This window comes from Chaetodon auriga, chromosome 5 (genome assembly GCF_051107435.1).
Source record: "Chaetodon auriga isolate fChaAug3 chromosome 5, fChaAug3.hap1, whole genome shotgun sequence".
NCBI classification, from domain to species: domain Eukaryota; kingdom Metazoa; phylum Chordata; class Actinopteri; order Chaetodontiformes; family Chaetodontidae; genus Chaetodon; species Chaetodon auriga.
The window spans coordinates 8,402,050-8,418,749 of record NC_135078.1 but is presented as its reverse complement, the minus strand read 5'-3'; the positions used below and the strand labels follow the sequence as shown (position 1 = coordinate 8,418,749).

Here is a 16,700-nt window from a genome sequence, read left to right as displayed (position 1 = left end):
CATGTCTTTCCTTCTCTCTCTCTCTCTCCTCCTCTCTCTGGACTCTCGAGACATCCCAGCATGTCGGGAACACGGCGGAGAGGAGGAGGAGGAGGCATGAGACGAAACGATGGATCGGTGTCCATTACGCGCCACACTTTGGCACGCGTCCTCGCGCATCCAAGTCGAGAGAAAAGGAGAGGAACGGAGAGAGAGAGACTGCTCTTGAAACGATGAGAGAGCAACAGAGATTTTATCTCATAAAGCAAAGTAAACACGAATCTGTTCATTTAAGTGTTGGGACAAAGTGAACCAAACCTGGTGTGTGTGGTGGCATGAAACAAAGAGATTTGTCATCACTGCTGGTGACATACTGAGACATTCACACAGGCCTCGACTCGCACGCATGGAGGCAAACGGTGTGTGTGTGTGTGTGTGTGTGTGTGTGTGTGTGTGTGTGTGTGTGTGTGTGTGTGATTAGCATAGGGAACAACAGCTGCCTTCTCTGTCAAAGTGCTTGATGCTGAAGCCAAACACTGGACAATACATACATGACATGACAGGAACCAGTTTATCTTTAAAAGTTCAGATTGTATTTATCATGATGTCAGCAGTTATTTCTGTTAATTTGACAATGTTGCTATGGTGTTGATTAGTCCTGAGTGTGCCACTAGAGAAAGTACAAACTTTTTCAGCATTTTAAAGTAGTCACTTAATAAATCAGTCGAGTTCAAATGCAGATATAAATTTATTCATTATATTTGCATTCAATTGTTAGGCTTTAACAACACATAATCATAAAAAGTAAATGAATTCAAGTCAATCAAGTAACTGAATTTTAAAGTGCTTTTAAATTGTATTTTCTTCTTATTTTGTTATGGGACACTTGATTACATTAAGTAGGCATACAATTCACATTGAACACCACAGGGGAAATGTTGTCTATCAGATTGTCAAAATAATTCTGATTTCAGAGATTATTAAAACTCATACTGATACACCACGTGCTCTGTCTGTGGTGCTGAGGCTCCTGTGATGGGTTACATCTACAAACACTGACACCCTGTGGTCACTATGCGAACTGCAGAACCAGACTGCATCTGTTATACTGACAATGGCCTTTTAAAGGCCATTTTAAAGAAATACTGTAACTAAATGAGTGAATAAAAAATAATAATTAACTAGGGAAGTAACATGGGCATAATACTCTGCCTGCTTTTGTTTTGTTTTTTATGTCTCAGTAGTTTTTATGTAGACATATGTAGACCTACGAAGTATAAGTATACTGTATACGTTTTCCCATGGCCACAGTATTTCACATATCTTCTCTGTAGTTTCTCCTCCTCATTCTTATTACCTCAGCTGTATTGTGCAGCTTTTGAATCTTAATTTTGACATTTAAAAAACTGTGCAGCTTGCAGGTTCTCCTTTTTATTTAAAATGGGACTTCATCTTTTACAAACTGAACTAAAGGAACAATTTCCTATTGTTACTGTATTTGCATAAACACATTAAAATCCACAGCTGTGATGAAAACCACAGGCAGGCATGTTTCTAAGTATTTGTGCGACGTGTCTTCAGGTTTGGTAGAGGCGCCTGGTCGTCACCACAGAGCTGTTGTACCTGCAGGGAAGCAGAGAGGGCAAAGAGAAGTGACAAATACTTCATTTTATTCATGACTGATTTCTTTCAGTAAACATTCAGTAAATCTAACATGTCAGTTGACAGCCTGCAAACTTGACTTTTCTTGATTCCTGTCCTCAGTCTCTGAGGTGTTTTACCTGGAGAAGTGGGAGGAGTGATGAGCTGGCAGTCCTGTCTGGCTGAGAGGAGCCGAGGAACAAGAGGAAGAGGAGGATGAAGAGGTGGAGTCCTGAGTGGGGCAGAGACGCTCTCGACCACAAAAACACAAAGACTCCTCGAGAGGAACCACAGGGATTCCTGCCAGAGCTGCATTCTGACACACACACACACACACACACACACACACACACACACACACACACACTCAATGATTCTGACTGAATGGTTTGCAGTGAGGTGAGTTTGTTTCCTCCCCTGGTGTCTACCTTCATCAGGAGCCTCTGGTTCTTCATGTCCTGTTTCCATGGCATCACATACAGTTTGGGTATCATGGGATGTCGTTCTGAGAATGTTGGGATGTGGGAGGATCGCCTTGGAGTGAATATGAGGAGACAGTTTACCTTTCAGGCACTGTGGACCAAAGTTTGGCTCCAAATTAGTAAACTATGGAGGATGATTAGAAACTGAGTCCAACAAATCTCTGCTCTTTTTTTTTATATCCGCTCTCTCTTTTCTTAAATTCAAGTTTCTTAGGTTTCGGATTTTAATTTGCTTAAGCTGACTCAGTGACTCTGATGGAAGCTCACACTGCACCTCGTTTCCTGTGTTATCTCAAAATTAAAAATTGAGATTTGACTGTTGTGTTATAGCAATCAAACATTTGTATTTCGTTAAAGGTCCAAATTGTATTTTTTTTCTGTTGAGCCACCGGGTTTAAGAGAAAAAACTCCATAACATTACTCACTCATTTTGGTGGGGGCTTTCTGCTGCAGCGGTCATGTTTGTTGACTGTGAGGGTCGCCTTAGAAACCTCCCAGTGCATGGTGGGTAGTGGGTAGGATTACAAGAAGAGACCTTGGGAACGAATCAGTGATGTGTTGCTTAAAGCTGAATGAGGTCTAATTTAGATTCTGCTGGGTATGACCGGCTGTTAAATAGGTATGTCTTGAAGTTTCAGTATTTTCTGTCTTGGTTGGTAAAGACAATAATAATTTATTAATTTCTTAATGGATAATTTTCTTTTTTTTCCCCACATGACTTTTCTGTTGCATTCTTAAACCACAAAGTGGAGCAGAGCTCTTCACTGCCTCCACTATCTTTTAGAGATATTGATTGTTTCCTCTGTGACCCAAATTCTGAAACATGAGAGGCACAAACTTGGGCAAAGTAACTCCCATGTGACCTGAATGCAGCATAAAGTTAAGAGTTGAATTAACACAATAAATGCATTTAACCAAGACTGACAAGTGACAGCACATTAACAGTGGCAAATGAGAGAAAAGAAGAGGCAGAAATGTACAGGCAAAGATAAACTTTATTTCAGAACTCTGTTCCCCAAAAGAGGAAAAAAAAAATCACAGCATTAAATCTGTATTTAGACCCTCTGTGTATAATCTGTTATATTTACAAATCACAGCCATCTTTATCTCTGTAACAGTCACTGCATGGATCTCAGACAGGCAGGAAATGAATCAGAATCAGACTGATGAAGCTGCAGCTGCATGTCAAGTTTACAGTTGATGCATCCATACATAAGAGCAGTGTGGACCTTTTAAAGCCACTACCTAAGATTTGAGAAATTCTTTCCTGCGCCACCCAGTGGTCATATTAAGAATGACACTGTGGCAGGTGGCAGTACAGGCCAGTGGGATTGTCTCTGTCTTTTTTCTTTGTTTTTTTTTTTTTTTTTTTTTTGCTTTTGTATTTACAAAAAAAAAAATTCTACAGTATGTTATAAACACATAAAAATTTTGCACATACTAACTTTACTGAAGGCCGCTCATACATCGTTTACTGTCAGTGGTGAACAGTAAGATGATGATGGAAGCACTGATGTGTAGACTTGACACTAGATCTACTCCCTGAATGCAGGAGAGATTTTTTTCCTGAGTTGGGTACAAATAAGACCTGGCTCTGAATTATTACTTCTTTTTTTTTTGTTTGTTTGTTTAATTTTACATTGTCATTGCTGTTTGCTGAAGATTTTCATATCTTTCACATTTTCAGTGTTCTCTGCTCGAGTTTCTAGAAATAAATTTGTGCTCTGCTCATGAGGTGATGGTCCTCAAGGCAAGCTCCAGGTAGCTGCAGTCAGACATGTTGCTGATTGGGATTGGTCAAGGGGATGTGAGGTCACATCATAGTGCAACATCTTGCAGAAACAGGGGTCAACACACAACCAAACAGTGACAGGGAAAAATGACAAGGTAAATCAAGATTGTAGAAGGCAAGGAGGAAGATTTTACCAAAGGCTTGCAAATTCATGTAGTTCACGTTATGAACAGCCTTAGGTTATGGGATAGATAAGTCCCTGAAGTGGAAAAGGGCTGTTAGGGTCTCCATAAAGGCAGAATCAGCATTGCACTCTAGGTTCTATGCATTTCTATTCCACATCAGAAATGACAGTGTGTCCAGCTCTGTGGCAGCACGAGGTAAACATGAAGAAGACCCAGTCAGGGGTTGTGAAGTATCTACAGTGTCTGTAAAAGCAGTTCTAGCCAAGTCGGCGTGGGCCAAAGTCCAGAGCTGCTTTTCAGTCAGAAATGTCATCATGTAAACACATTTCTGTGTTTGCTATCTGAGAACATCAGTATGATCAGTCAAACAAGGCAAAAGTCAGAAGATAAAGAGAACACAACCTGAGCTTTCAATGCTCCAAAAGTAGATAAAGCAACAGTAGCTGTGAAAATAGATTTTATGGAGAGAAAGTAATATTACTGCCTTCCAAACCTGATCTCTTAAAATGTGAGTCTTTAAAAAAATACTACTGTGTTCACTACATTTCCATCAAGCACATGCAATACTGTTGCAATACTATCATACTTACAAATCTACTGGAAGGTTTGATTTCTGATCAGCCTGTAAGCTGTTTACCACAGGTTGGCCTGCAGCTGCAGAGGTTTAACTTCTCACCTTGCTGCAGTGATCTAGAAGTGTACTCCATGGTGTGCTAGTATCCAATGGCATCACTGTTGGGTGTGGTTACAGGTGAAGCTTTCCACCACAGATTGAAGTGAAACACTGCTTTTTCACCCAGCGTCAGGTTACTTTTCAACAGCTTTTAAAGTGATTGTGCGTATCATCATTTTCAAGCCCTTTATGTTTGTCCAATACGTCTCAGTATTGTCACGTTGTAACATCCACTGCGATAAACTATATATTTACAGTGTATTTACAGAACAGTATACAGCACTTTCGTCTTCATATGCTGGTTTCCAGTACACTCAGACAGCCTCGTCCAGCAGTCTTTGCAGGTTCTTCTGTACCTGGAACAACAGACACTGTGTTTATTCTACGCTGTATGACATGATGTTCAAATGCACAGTAACAGGCTAAACTAATATACAATCTACTATAATGATAACTCTATATTGTATTCTAATGTAACCTGTAATTATATTACATCTCATTATATATATATTTTCATTGATCAAGCGTAGCTCATAGCCACTGGACCAGAACAACTTTAAAGGTACATTTCCATAAGAGTCCATCTCCTGTAATTTAATCATGTCTCATTGCTTGCAGAGCTTATTAGAGCACACCCAGGAGGGAAGAGATAATGTTATTTACTGACAAAATGAAATGACATTAAATCCATCACAAGCAGTTATCTGGGTTTGTTGGTTAAGCGAGCTAACATGCCAAATCCAAACTGGGCCTTCTAGCCTATAGCTCTGTGAGTGCCTTCCATCATTCTAATGAGTTGATTTTTCCTTTTTTGTAAATACATTTATTTGCTTCCTTTTCAAGAGTGAGAGGAGAAGATCAATACCAACCTCACTAAAAAGTGAGATTTGAGCAACAAACTACCCCAACAAACCGATCTCTGTGATGAACATGCTGGATCTTATTTAATCAGAGCACAAACAAAATCTAAACATATGTCATTTAATCTAAATATATACAGCATACTGTATGAATAAAACAGAACATTGTCACACACTGCTCATGTGTAACTTATCAAAATATTTGGGGGCATTGGAACGGAAATTGGAAATGAAATTCACCACTGTTGTATAATTTGACATAAATAAATATTTGCATTTCCAATTGTTCACTCTTATTTTTAATATATATAAATTTGCATTTGTTGTTGAGAGTGAACTTTATTTGCACAATTTCCAACATGGTCGTGGTTGTCAGCTGCTGCTGTTTGGAAGGAGGCGAGTGTCAGCCTCCTTCTGACTGATAGCTCTTCTTACAGATGACGTCCACGCTTCCCTATGGACAGATCACTGACTATAAATGTTTGATCAACGGCCACAAGCGTCTGGTTACACTTTGCTCTCTGGGAAATTAAAGCTTTCCTGTTCTGCTTCTGACATGTGTGGTGTTGAAGAAGCGATGTTGTGGAAGGGGAAAACATCCATAACACAGTTTTACCCACTGCCTACCCTGCAGTAATTCAGCTTATTAAACTGAAAATAAAACAGAGTGAACTGAAGTTTGCTGTGGCTCAAAACTCAATGGAACTGGATAATTACAGCATCAAATAAAGAAAAACTTTTTGATTGGGCTTTAGGTTCATGTGAAAAAGAAAGACTTTTATAAAGACAAATGAAAAACGATGGAACTATGGTCAACACCAACATTTCTGAAGTTACGGAGAATGAATGGATTCAGAAGCTGAACAGTGGAGGAGAATCTGATCTTCTCTCAACTTAAATCACTATGAAAAGATATTTTAGTCTCATTCACAATCCAACTGGGAAGACACAGACAGACAGACTGACCTTCTCCAGCTTCATCAGGTTGATGGTGAGGAGTTCAGAGAAAAGCTCTGTGTTCACGTCACTCCCCCGCAGAAAGTCATTCCTAGGAAAGCGACACGATGGAGGACAGACATTCTTAAATATCCTGAGAAAAGACTGAGATGTGTCCCTAAACATCCAGGATGAATACAAAAGAGAGCAAATCATGTAAGATTGCGTTTTGCAGTCACCAGGATATGATTGATAATATTGTACTGTATGTGTCATGAGAGCTGAAGACTCCACTGTTCACTCAGATCTAAGAAGGCAGGCGAGGTGTTTCAAAAAGCTCCTCCACATCAGTTTGAATAACGTTTCTCACGCCGGTTTTTTCCATGTTTTCCTGGAAAAAAAGGCATAAACTCACTCCTGGTGGGAGAGCTCGCTCATGGAGCCGAGCGTTGTCAGTCTCTGCTCCAATGAGATGATCTTGAAGGCCAGGTAACAGGAAGACAAGACCAGGACACACACTCTGAGAAAACACACACACATACACACACAACCAGTCAATGGAGAAGGGATTGATGGACGGGTGACAAGATGCATTAAGTGAGAGGAGAGAGTGAACGTGTGAGTGGAAATAGTCCAAAAAACAAACTCTTAATGACTAAATGAGTGAAGGAGAGTGTTAATGAATGAATGAATTATTAGATTAATAAACAGCTGAATTAGTGAGTGCAACATTTTTTATGAATAATAACGAATATGCAGCTGGATGATGAATAAATACATGATGAAGAGTAAATAAATGATTAATGAATGCTGAAATGTTGGTGAATGAATAAATATATTAATATACAAATGAATGAATGAATATAAAATTGAATGGATGAATGAATGGGATTCAAATGAATAATTGTCTCATCGTACGTACTGGTGAACGAAGAGACTGAATAACTAAATAAAAATGAATGGAAGAATCCGAGAAGAACTGAATAAATGAATGAATACATTAATTTTGAATGAATGAATGAATGAAACTCACAGAAACAGGTAGATAAACAGCACAGTGTTGAGAGAAACTGGTTTCAGAGTCTTGCCGTCAATCAGCAGCTCTGAGCCTGGAAAGAGAAAAAATACTCAGTTTGTCAAACTGACATACATTTTCTTATTGATCTGAGATTAAAATAAAGATTATTGGTCCTTTGTTGATTTGTATAAAATAGTAACCCTAAAGACAAAATGTTACCTGGACTGTAAGATCAGGAAACATGGGACAGTTTGAAGTAATATTGAATAAAAACCTAAAAGTCAGATTATCTGTGGGATCAGAACCCCTCAGCCTTCATGCTGTCAGGACAGTGTTCGTACCAGCGCGGTGTGAGTCGTGCTTCTTGTTGTCGGAGCTCTGCTGGGTCTGATGCTGGTTCTTCACTTTGTGCTGGTGGTCTGGGTGTTCGGGAGGAGCCGCGCTGTCTGTGTGCTTCAACACATCCAGAAACGGAGGAACGGGGAACTCTGCAGCATTGAAGAGACGAGAAGCAGGAGGAGCGGTGTGAATGGGAAGACTTAAAACTGGAAAACCAGGGCTCAACCGGACTCTGAGCAGGTATTTCAACCCGCTGACGTGTCCTTCAGGCTTTGTTCTGGTATTGTCATCTATGTGTTATCCTCAGTTTGGATAAGCTCTGGAAAATCTATAAGGTGCTACAAGGGAAAATGAAAATGAGCCCTGCATTCAAAATCTTACTTAAGTAAAAGTATGGAAGTAAATTTACTCAAAGTATCAAAAGTTGAAGTACTCATTGTGTCAGTGTTTTATTATTATATATGATGTTTTTGGATTAATATTACAGCTGCATTAATGTGCATTTTACTGCTGTACATCTTTAAGGTTGAGCTCATTCTAACTACTTTATATACTGTTGGGCAGTTTAATCACCAGCAATGCATCATATTCTATGAGATCATCTGTCACAGTTTTCATCAGCTCAGAAACACAGCACTATTTTCAGCTTTGTGACCATATATTTTAAACCAAGAGGGTTTTTAAATCACTCATTCAGCTTGACAACCCATAAAGAAACACTACATCCTTCAGTTTATTTATTATTTGTGGATCCTCATAAGTATGAGCTGGTCATTTGTAACGTGTGGCTGCTACTCTGGTGCTAATTAGTCGGTTGATACCTGCGATCTTCTCGTAGTCGTGGGTTTGGGAGTCAGAGCTGCTGCTCTCCTCCATCTCCTGCCTCCTCTGCCTCACTGCTCCGTCCAGATCGCTGAAATCACCTGAAAAACTCTTCACAGACACACAGAGAATATGTCAGATAGTTGATGAGTCTTTTTTTTAGTAATTTAGTTTGTTTGGAACATTGTTATTCTGCTCCATCTGCTGGCTAGCCTCAACGAGTTCTTTCTGTCCATATTTCAAGATAAATTTCTCCTTAAATCAAGTATTTCATTAGTATTTTATAACTCTGGCTCCCATGAGTCCATTGATCTGCTTCATGCTTCAAGCCTCATGTAAGCTGAATGCAGTGGAGTAGGAAAAAACAATTAACATTAGTTTGGTCTAAAACAAGTCACCATCCCTCCATGGCAGTAATTTCACCTTTGACTTGGCTGTTATTTAAAACATAATGTTTAAAATGTTCTGACTCGTTGGGAAGGACATTGGAAAAGTGATGTTTTTGTTATATTGCAGCACAACAAAGTGATGTGATTGACTCAGTTATACAAATGATCAGCACCAGTATCATGCTGTAGCTGGTGTTGCACCCTGTCCTGGTGTTTCAGTGGTTTTGGTGAGCATGTGTCTGACCTACCAGAGGGAATCGAGGTGACAGAGTTGAACTCTGACCTCTGAAGCTGCTCTCAGCTGAGGAGGGGATGGGACTGCTGCATGGACTCTTCTCCTGTACATATACATATGATGTATAATCAAATATAATATGATTCTGTGCTCAAAATATTTGTAAGTTCTCATTTTAAAAAAGAGAAAAACATGAAGTCTTAGCAGTTTCACTCAAGTCAAAAGTGATTTGATTCTCCCCAGTTTTAACTTTTGTCAGTCAAACAGTTGCACAGACGCCTGCAGAGTTCTGGAGAGAAATTCATCTCAATACTAGTAACAAAAGCTTGTTTCCATGAACAAACACTAAGCTTAACAAATGCAAAACAATTACACAAATAAATACAACTTCATTTAAAAGTCACTATAACGGCTACACTTAGCTGCCAGTTTATTAGGTACACCTAGCTAACTCTAATGCAGTCAAATGCAACAGTCATGTTATAAATCTTTGAATACAACATTTAGTAGAACTACGTACACTAAATTTTACATTCATTTAAGCAAAGTTTTCTTTTTTAACAAAACAGTGAGTTTCTCCTTTTCCATGAATAATTAGTACACACATGTGGGTGTGACACTTTAAATTCATCAGCATGCATCTGTGAGTCCATTTGCTTGTGGTTGATGAGACAAAAGGTCAAATTTTACAGAAAATCAATGAAACCATGAAAATAGTTTGAAATTTGCATTTAATAGGTTTTCTATCCGTGACCTTCTAACAGTGACTAATGAAAAAGATATAGCTGCATGTGGGAAGTCTGTCCTACCTCCAGATGAAGACAGACGGACATCAAAATCTTGTAGGTGTTGTCTCTGGACAGGAAGGACACAAACACATACTGCAACAAAAGCACACCAGGTTAACTGTTAAGTTTGCAGGGTTTTTTTTTTTTTTTTTGTGTGTGTGTGTGTGTGTGTGTGTTTTTCATTTTTTTTTACACACAGAAAGACCAGCCCTGGCAGGTTAGCGAAAGACGTGTCCATGTGTGAGCAATGAAATCCTGATAAGACGAACTAAGAGTCGTCCTTCTTACCCTGTCGTTGGCGGTGGCGATCACCAGAGCGTTTGGCACCAGGATGGCAGTTTTGGTCTTCTTGATGTGAGTGACGGACATCACTGGGATGGCGATCTGGGACGGACAAATACCAGGATGAACAGTTCAGGCCTCAGGGACTAGTTTACTCTCTGTTGGTACAGTATCACTCATCCTGTTGGAGGCAGTGGTCCCACTGTCATAGACACGATTAAAGGCCTGATCACACCAGCATTTATAACAACAATGTAAAGTAAGTAAAGTGAACAGTAAGCAAGTAAACACACACTTATGTGTAGTTTTTGTGCAGAGCTCAATTTTGGTAAACCTGGATACATCAAGTCCCCACCACAGAGATGTGTTTCCCCTGGTTCTGGAAGTATAAGTTCCAAGTCATTATGTCCATAGACAAGGTTAGGTGACTCAAAGTGGGAGCTCTTACACAGTTTGGACTGACATGAAGCTCTCATGCTTGAATTATCAGTATAGGAGGTGGACTACTGTATTAGAAAATATCTGCTTCTTGAAAAGTCAAAGGTACCAGCTGTGGACATAAAAACTTCAGGGGCACGGTGAAGATTGATGGCCAAATACATTTGTTGTAAACTGTTGAGAAAACTGAAAACACAATCTGCAGTTTAAATTATTTAATTTAATTCAGATTTGGATGAATGCAATTACTACAGTATGTATTGCAGTACTGAGAGCCATCAGCCATGCTAAACTCATGGAAAAAAAACTGTAAATCTAGCTGACTAGAGATCAAGGTAGCTAGCTTGTGAAAGTGGCAGACTTGAGCTTTTGTAGCTCACAGCAGCAGCATGTTTAGTAGCCAGTAGGTCCCTAATCCTCTGGCACCATATGTTTCACAAAGATACACAAATAGTTTTTCCAATAAAATAAGAACGCTTTTTTTTATTTTAAGAGTCAATAGTGCAGAACATGATCTCTCACTGACTTCCCACATATGGAATCTACACCACGGATTAACATATTATCATGTTTTGCTAATCCACATCGTTTCGTTATAGGTGTGTGGAAATGTACACTGTGTAAACCAGGGGTGTGGAATCTCTGGCCCCTGGGCCGCATACAGCCCATAAGACTGATCTGTAATTGGATCTGAATTCACAAATATAAAAAAAGCAATTCCTTTTGTTCAGTGATGAGGAAAACAACATAAAATAGTGAACAACGCGTGGCAAGTGCAACTGCAAAGAGGAAACACTGCATGTTCCTACTCTGCAAGAACAAAAGCTGCTGTGACATCTGAATATGCTGCTGAGTGAGAAAACTCCCTCCAGTGTTTGGTGAGAGGTTTCAGGACATGAACAGTAAACAAAAGATAGGCCAGAGAAAAACAAGAGTTAAACAAAATGACAAGAAGTCAAAAAAAAAAAAAATCTACCCCATCTTTATGTTTACTTGTCCTTGAGTGCCAAGTAGATGACATACAAAGTGTGTTTTGATAAAAATGAATGCTCCTTGTTATCTCTGCTCTGCACTGACAGTCTTCTGTGAAGTGACTCCAGGTGAATGTTAATAATTTAGACCAACATCTCTCATCAAATCAAACTGCTGCTGTTGACATCTCACTGTATTCACCACAAAGCAGTGATAACACCCAGCCTACACTCATAGCATCAGAAAACACAATCTGTAACGCTGTGCCATGTCGGCTTGAGATGCTGGCATGGAAACAAGAGCCGTGAGTCAGAAGGTCTGAGGACTCTGCTCCAAAGACCACCACACACAAAAAGAAAGTTCTGCTGCAGTTCACGGTACCTTCGTGTCTTTTCCAAACACCTTGGAGTGGAAGCAGATCCAGTGGTCGGAGACAAACATTCGTCCCTGATAGAGGATGTCTTTCTGCAGAGCGCAGGTGTAACCTGACAAAGGAGCGCATGGCATCAGTTTACTGAGGGGAATCTGCAAAACACTACATTTTGTAAAAGTGTACGTTTTTATTCTAACAGGTGAGACGAGGTTAGAACAGTTACAGTAACCAAAAACTATTTCTGTGTACATATTTGTACAGATTATACAGTTTCTGAAAAATGTGAGCCTGTCCTTGAAATCATCATCTAGAGTTTAAGGTATCCTGTTCAACTATTATCTAATTCCTCATTCAGTATTTAAGGTGGAAGGGATAGTTGTGATCATTAAAGACTTACTCTGTCTGAGCTGTTCCTCTTTGCTGATTTCCTTAAATATTTTATGGTACTGGCAGTTGCTCTTCGAAAGCTGAAACACAACACACACACACACACACACACACACACACACACACACACACACACACACAGTTAGAATGCAGTGACATACCTCCTCTTTAAATATTGTCCTGTAAATATCCCATATTTAAAAAAAGAAGAAGAAAAAGGAAAAGAAAAGGCTGTCTGTGACGTCAATGGGACGCATTTCAGCGTGTCACATGGAGGGAAAAGTAACCAATCTGCCAAACATAAGAGCATCCACAAGGTGCAGAAACATGCTCCAGCAATGACTGTGTTTATACTCTCTAACATCCATTTTCACTATCACCCAATCCTACCGATCGTCTCTCTTGCCAGCAGCCTCTCTCAACAATCAGGTCATACATAGATAAATTCAGTGCTGAATCGATCTGCCTTGTCGTGTTTTCATTGATATAATGCAGGGATGTTCACAGCATTTCACTCTCAACCAGGTATCTGATCCTGACCACCTGACTGCAGTCACTTCATGCAGGAACTACTTAGCTCAGTCCTAGTTGCTCTGATATTTTAAAGCAAGTGGTTCCCCAGTGGTGATTTTAGGATTCACTGCGTAGCCTTGTCTAAATGTAGGGGGGATGTGGACAGTGGAAGGTGGTGGGACGATCCAAGGCGGGGCACCGGAAAATGTCCTGTATTTCCCAGTTTGGACCAATATGATTCAAGAGGTGATAGTGTGTTAGTTTAGACCACTGTAGTATCTGGGAGATGTATGCCAGTGGAGAGTTTGCTGAGTTCAACAAGCTGTCTTAGCCTGTGGAGTCTAATGAATAAACAAAATGGCCTCATAAAATTCCAAGAAAGGAAATACCAAATATTTTCCTTGTTAAACAAAATTCAACCGGACACCTTCTGAATTCAAGTCTCTCTCTTTCCCTGAAATAAGATGAGCTTCATTCAAACTTGACAGAAACAATATAAATTTCAACAAAACTGCTTTGTCTTTCCACTGTTTCACAAACAGCAAATCTAAACTCTCAGAGTCTTGGTCCGAGCTGCTGTGAATCACATCAGTACTGTGATCCCTGCTGTCAAACTGGCCTCCTTCGGTTACTCTGGCTGCCCCCTATTTGTTTGAAGCAACCTTTGACAGGTGACAGTCAGCAGAAATGATATCTGATATCTGATATCACTCAGCTGGAAAAAACAACAGTCTGATATAGCCCATGCTGTAATGTTTATAGGTGTAATAAAATATGTATGAGTTTATTCTTAATGAATGCTCACCTGGTTGTAGTGAGACTTCTTCCTTTCTATCTTGGGGTCTGAGTCTATCTGAACCTGCGTGAGCAGGGTGTGATCGAAGGTCTTTGACCTGCAGACAAAATAAAATTAAAAGCACAAACAGAGAAAAATTAACTTGTTACACAACTGACACAATATCAAATAAACAGTTATATTACACCTCACACCTTGATTGTCTGCTTGTCTGTGACCCTTGGTACTCCAACTCAAATATATTTATTTATAACATGTTGCTGAATATTAATTGATCTGTCCACCCAGATGGGATAAAATGAAAATTACAGGGAGGGAGTGCTGGTCAGATTATTGCTGATTATAACCTACAGTAACAACAACAGATTGAAGTGATTTTAAAACCACAATAGTTTTGTATTTAGTTTGGATCTGTCATGACGCCATTGTTTACCTGACTAATGCTGGTTTCCTCCTGCCTGAGAGCTCCTGCTGCTCCAGATCAGTGGCCTGGAGAGACTCATTGATTGGCCTCTCATATCTCTGCCGGTCCTCCACATTTTCTACATCTGAACTACAGACATGTGAGAATTCAAAAATCCAATATTAGAATCAGCTGATATTCACTTTTAACATGAATGCATAACTTAAACAAACAAAACAAACATTTCTGCTGAGAATGCTTTAAATGTGATCAGTTGTGTCTGTTGGACAAACTGTCCAGTGGAAACTCTGTTTCTAAATGACCTTAAACATATCTTTGACATTTCTATACTTATCAGTGAACAGTCTGTATACACAGATAAGGATTAATATAATCTTTGATAAGGGCCCGTTGGCTGATTATATCAGTCGGGATTCATCGACTGGTTGTTTCAGAACTTACGGAGGTGCTAGTACTCCTATAACAACTACAACTTTGATTAATCTTACACGCAACACCAGCATGCCATTACTGCAACTCATAACAACACTACTATTACTCCTACCACAACAACTAACACCAACATCTCCAGGACATCGCTTTACAATGTAGACATCTTCTGCTTGCAGTCCCAAACTCACTGATAATCCCTTTCCTCATGCTTTGCAGTCCCTCTGTTACACTTCCTGGCATCTGCCTGCGATGTCTGCTGGTTCACACACTGCTCTGTCATCACGCTCAGCAGTTTTATCAAGCAAACACCCGTCTGTCGTGCTGTCCCGTACGTCTGTCTGCTGCTGCGAGAACTGAGATGTGAACTGACCCTGCAGCCGGATCCTCTGCTTCACCTCCCTGTGGGAGTGTCTGCTGGGCCTCCCGGTCTCACATGTCACAGCCAATCACACAGCAGGACTGGCTGTTTTGTGTGTGTGTGTGTCTGTGTGTGTCTGTGTGTGTGTGTGTGAGCATTTAAACCTTTGATCAGTGACATTTTCCCCAGCTTTGTTTGGAGAGTAAAGTTTCATTTTTGCTCTCTCCTACTTTGCTGCACAATTTAAAATTGCATCTTATTCTATTCTGTTTTGGTCTGTGCTCATAAAATCTTCACAGGCAGAGACATTGGAGATATTTGGTGTCAGTGGGAACATGGTGTTTCCCCTTGCAGCTCTTTCTGGCTCAGTTTACACAGGAACAATACTTTCTTCTCCTTTTTTTCACTTTTTTTTACCTTTCATGGCTGTGTGTAATCTGGGCTGACTGATATCAGGTGTGGGTCACTGGACCACAATGACAGTAAACAAACATGTTAGGAAGTCTCTCTCTCACTGTTTAGATGTCAGTCTCTGATTCTCTGTCTGTCAAGTCTAACCTTAAAGGAGCATTTCGAGATTTTGGTAAACATGCTCAATCACTTTCTTTCTGAGAGTGAAATGAGAACACTGAGAAATGTCATGTCTGTGTTTTGAGTCAGAAGGTGGTTAGCCTGGCTCAGCATGAAGACTGGAGGCTCTTTGGACAGGCAGCCTGGCTCTGTCAATACGCCTACCAACATGTCTAAAGCCAGACTATTTACACCAACTTTAACCTTTAGACCAAGTCTGAACGCTTGAATAGTCCATGAAAGAAGAAGACCAGACAAAAATGTATCAGTGTTGTTAGATAATGATGAGATGAGTATTATATTGCTACACAATCATTTCTTGGCATTTTACATATATTGCAGGTATTCTCATTTTTATTTGTCTCTGTGTTCTTTATAATCTCATTTCTTACTTTGTCCAAATTCTAATGAAATATCAATCAATCTCACGTTGTAGTATTAGGATCCCTTGTTGCTCTGGTGGTGTGCATGTTGCTTTGAAATACAATAAATACCATTGAATGCTACAGCAGCCAGTGCTGAACAATTTAATTCCACCTGCTCTGGAAATAAAGCTGTGAAATGCAATTTAGTTTAGTTGCTCGCTTGTTTGATTCCTGTTAAGATGTAGTGACATATATTGAGACATAATCATTCCTGCAGACAGAGTCTCCTGCATGTTGCGGTGTGTAAACAGAGGAAAGACGCCCTTTGAAACACAAACACAACCCGTATGAACTGCAGCTCAGGAGCTGCTGCGAAAAAACATGAAATATCAACACATTTGTCTCAGACTTTTATTTGATCGCTTCTTTTAAATCTGTCCTCTAAGTTGGAGATAGAAATGCAGTACTAAATGCCTGGAGTACACCTTAAATTTCAGACAATATTTTAAAGTCGTTGTGTCCAGTTCACAGGAAACAATGTGTGTGCCTGCCTGTGTGTAAATTGGGAGGAGGGGAAGTGTGGGAACCACAGCTTTATCAGCACAGATGTTCCTGCGCTGTAGATGCTTATAAATTATTAATTTATTTTCCACAGGCAGCACGAGTTAACACAACAGTCCTGGCTTTAGTGGACACTTTGAAGCTAACTTG

The 16,700-nt window shown here is 39.8% G+C and overlaps 2 protein-coding genes across 2 annotated transcripts; both read right to left on the bottom strand.

Moving 5' to 3' along the window:
* Positions 1–553: 553 nt before the first annotated feature.
* On the bottom strand, positions 554–2,581 carry LOC143321293 (sperm-associated microtubule inner protein 10-like). Its single transcript, XM_076731568.1, has 4 exons — positions 2,528–2,581; positions 2,049–2,154; positions 1,761–1,936; positions 554–1,602 (listed from the first exon to the last, which is right to left on the bottom strand). The coding sequence occupies exons 1-4, from the start codon at positions 2,560–2,562 to the stop codon at positions 1,557–1,559; spliced, it is 363 nt and encodes a 120-aa protein (XP_076587683.1). The 5' UTR covers positions 2,563–2,581; the 3' UTR covers positions 554–1,556.
* Positions 2,582–5,006: 2,425 nt separating this feature from the next.
* gramd2b (GRAM domain containing 2B) lies at positions 5,007–14,976 on the bottom strand. The gene is made up of 14 exons (XM_076730488.1): positions 14,885–14,976; positions 14,274–14,393; positions 13,850–13,937; positions 12,542–12,611; positions 12,153–12,256; positions 10,368–10,463; positions 10,101–10,172; positions 9,305–9,394; positions 8,667–8,778; positions 7,848–7,994; positions 7,522–7,597; positions 6,904–7,008; positions 6,519–6,600; positions 5,007–5,048 (listed from the first exon to the last, which is right to left on the bottom strand). The coding sequence occupies exons 1-14, from the start codon at positions 14,974–14,976 to the stop codon at positions 5,007–5,009; spliced, it is 1,296 nt and encodes a 431-aa protein (XP_076586603.1).
* Between the last annotated feature and the right edge of the window lie 1,724 nt (positions 14,977–16,700).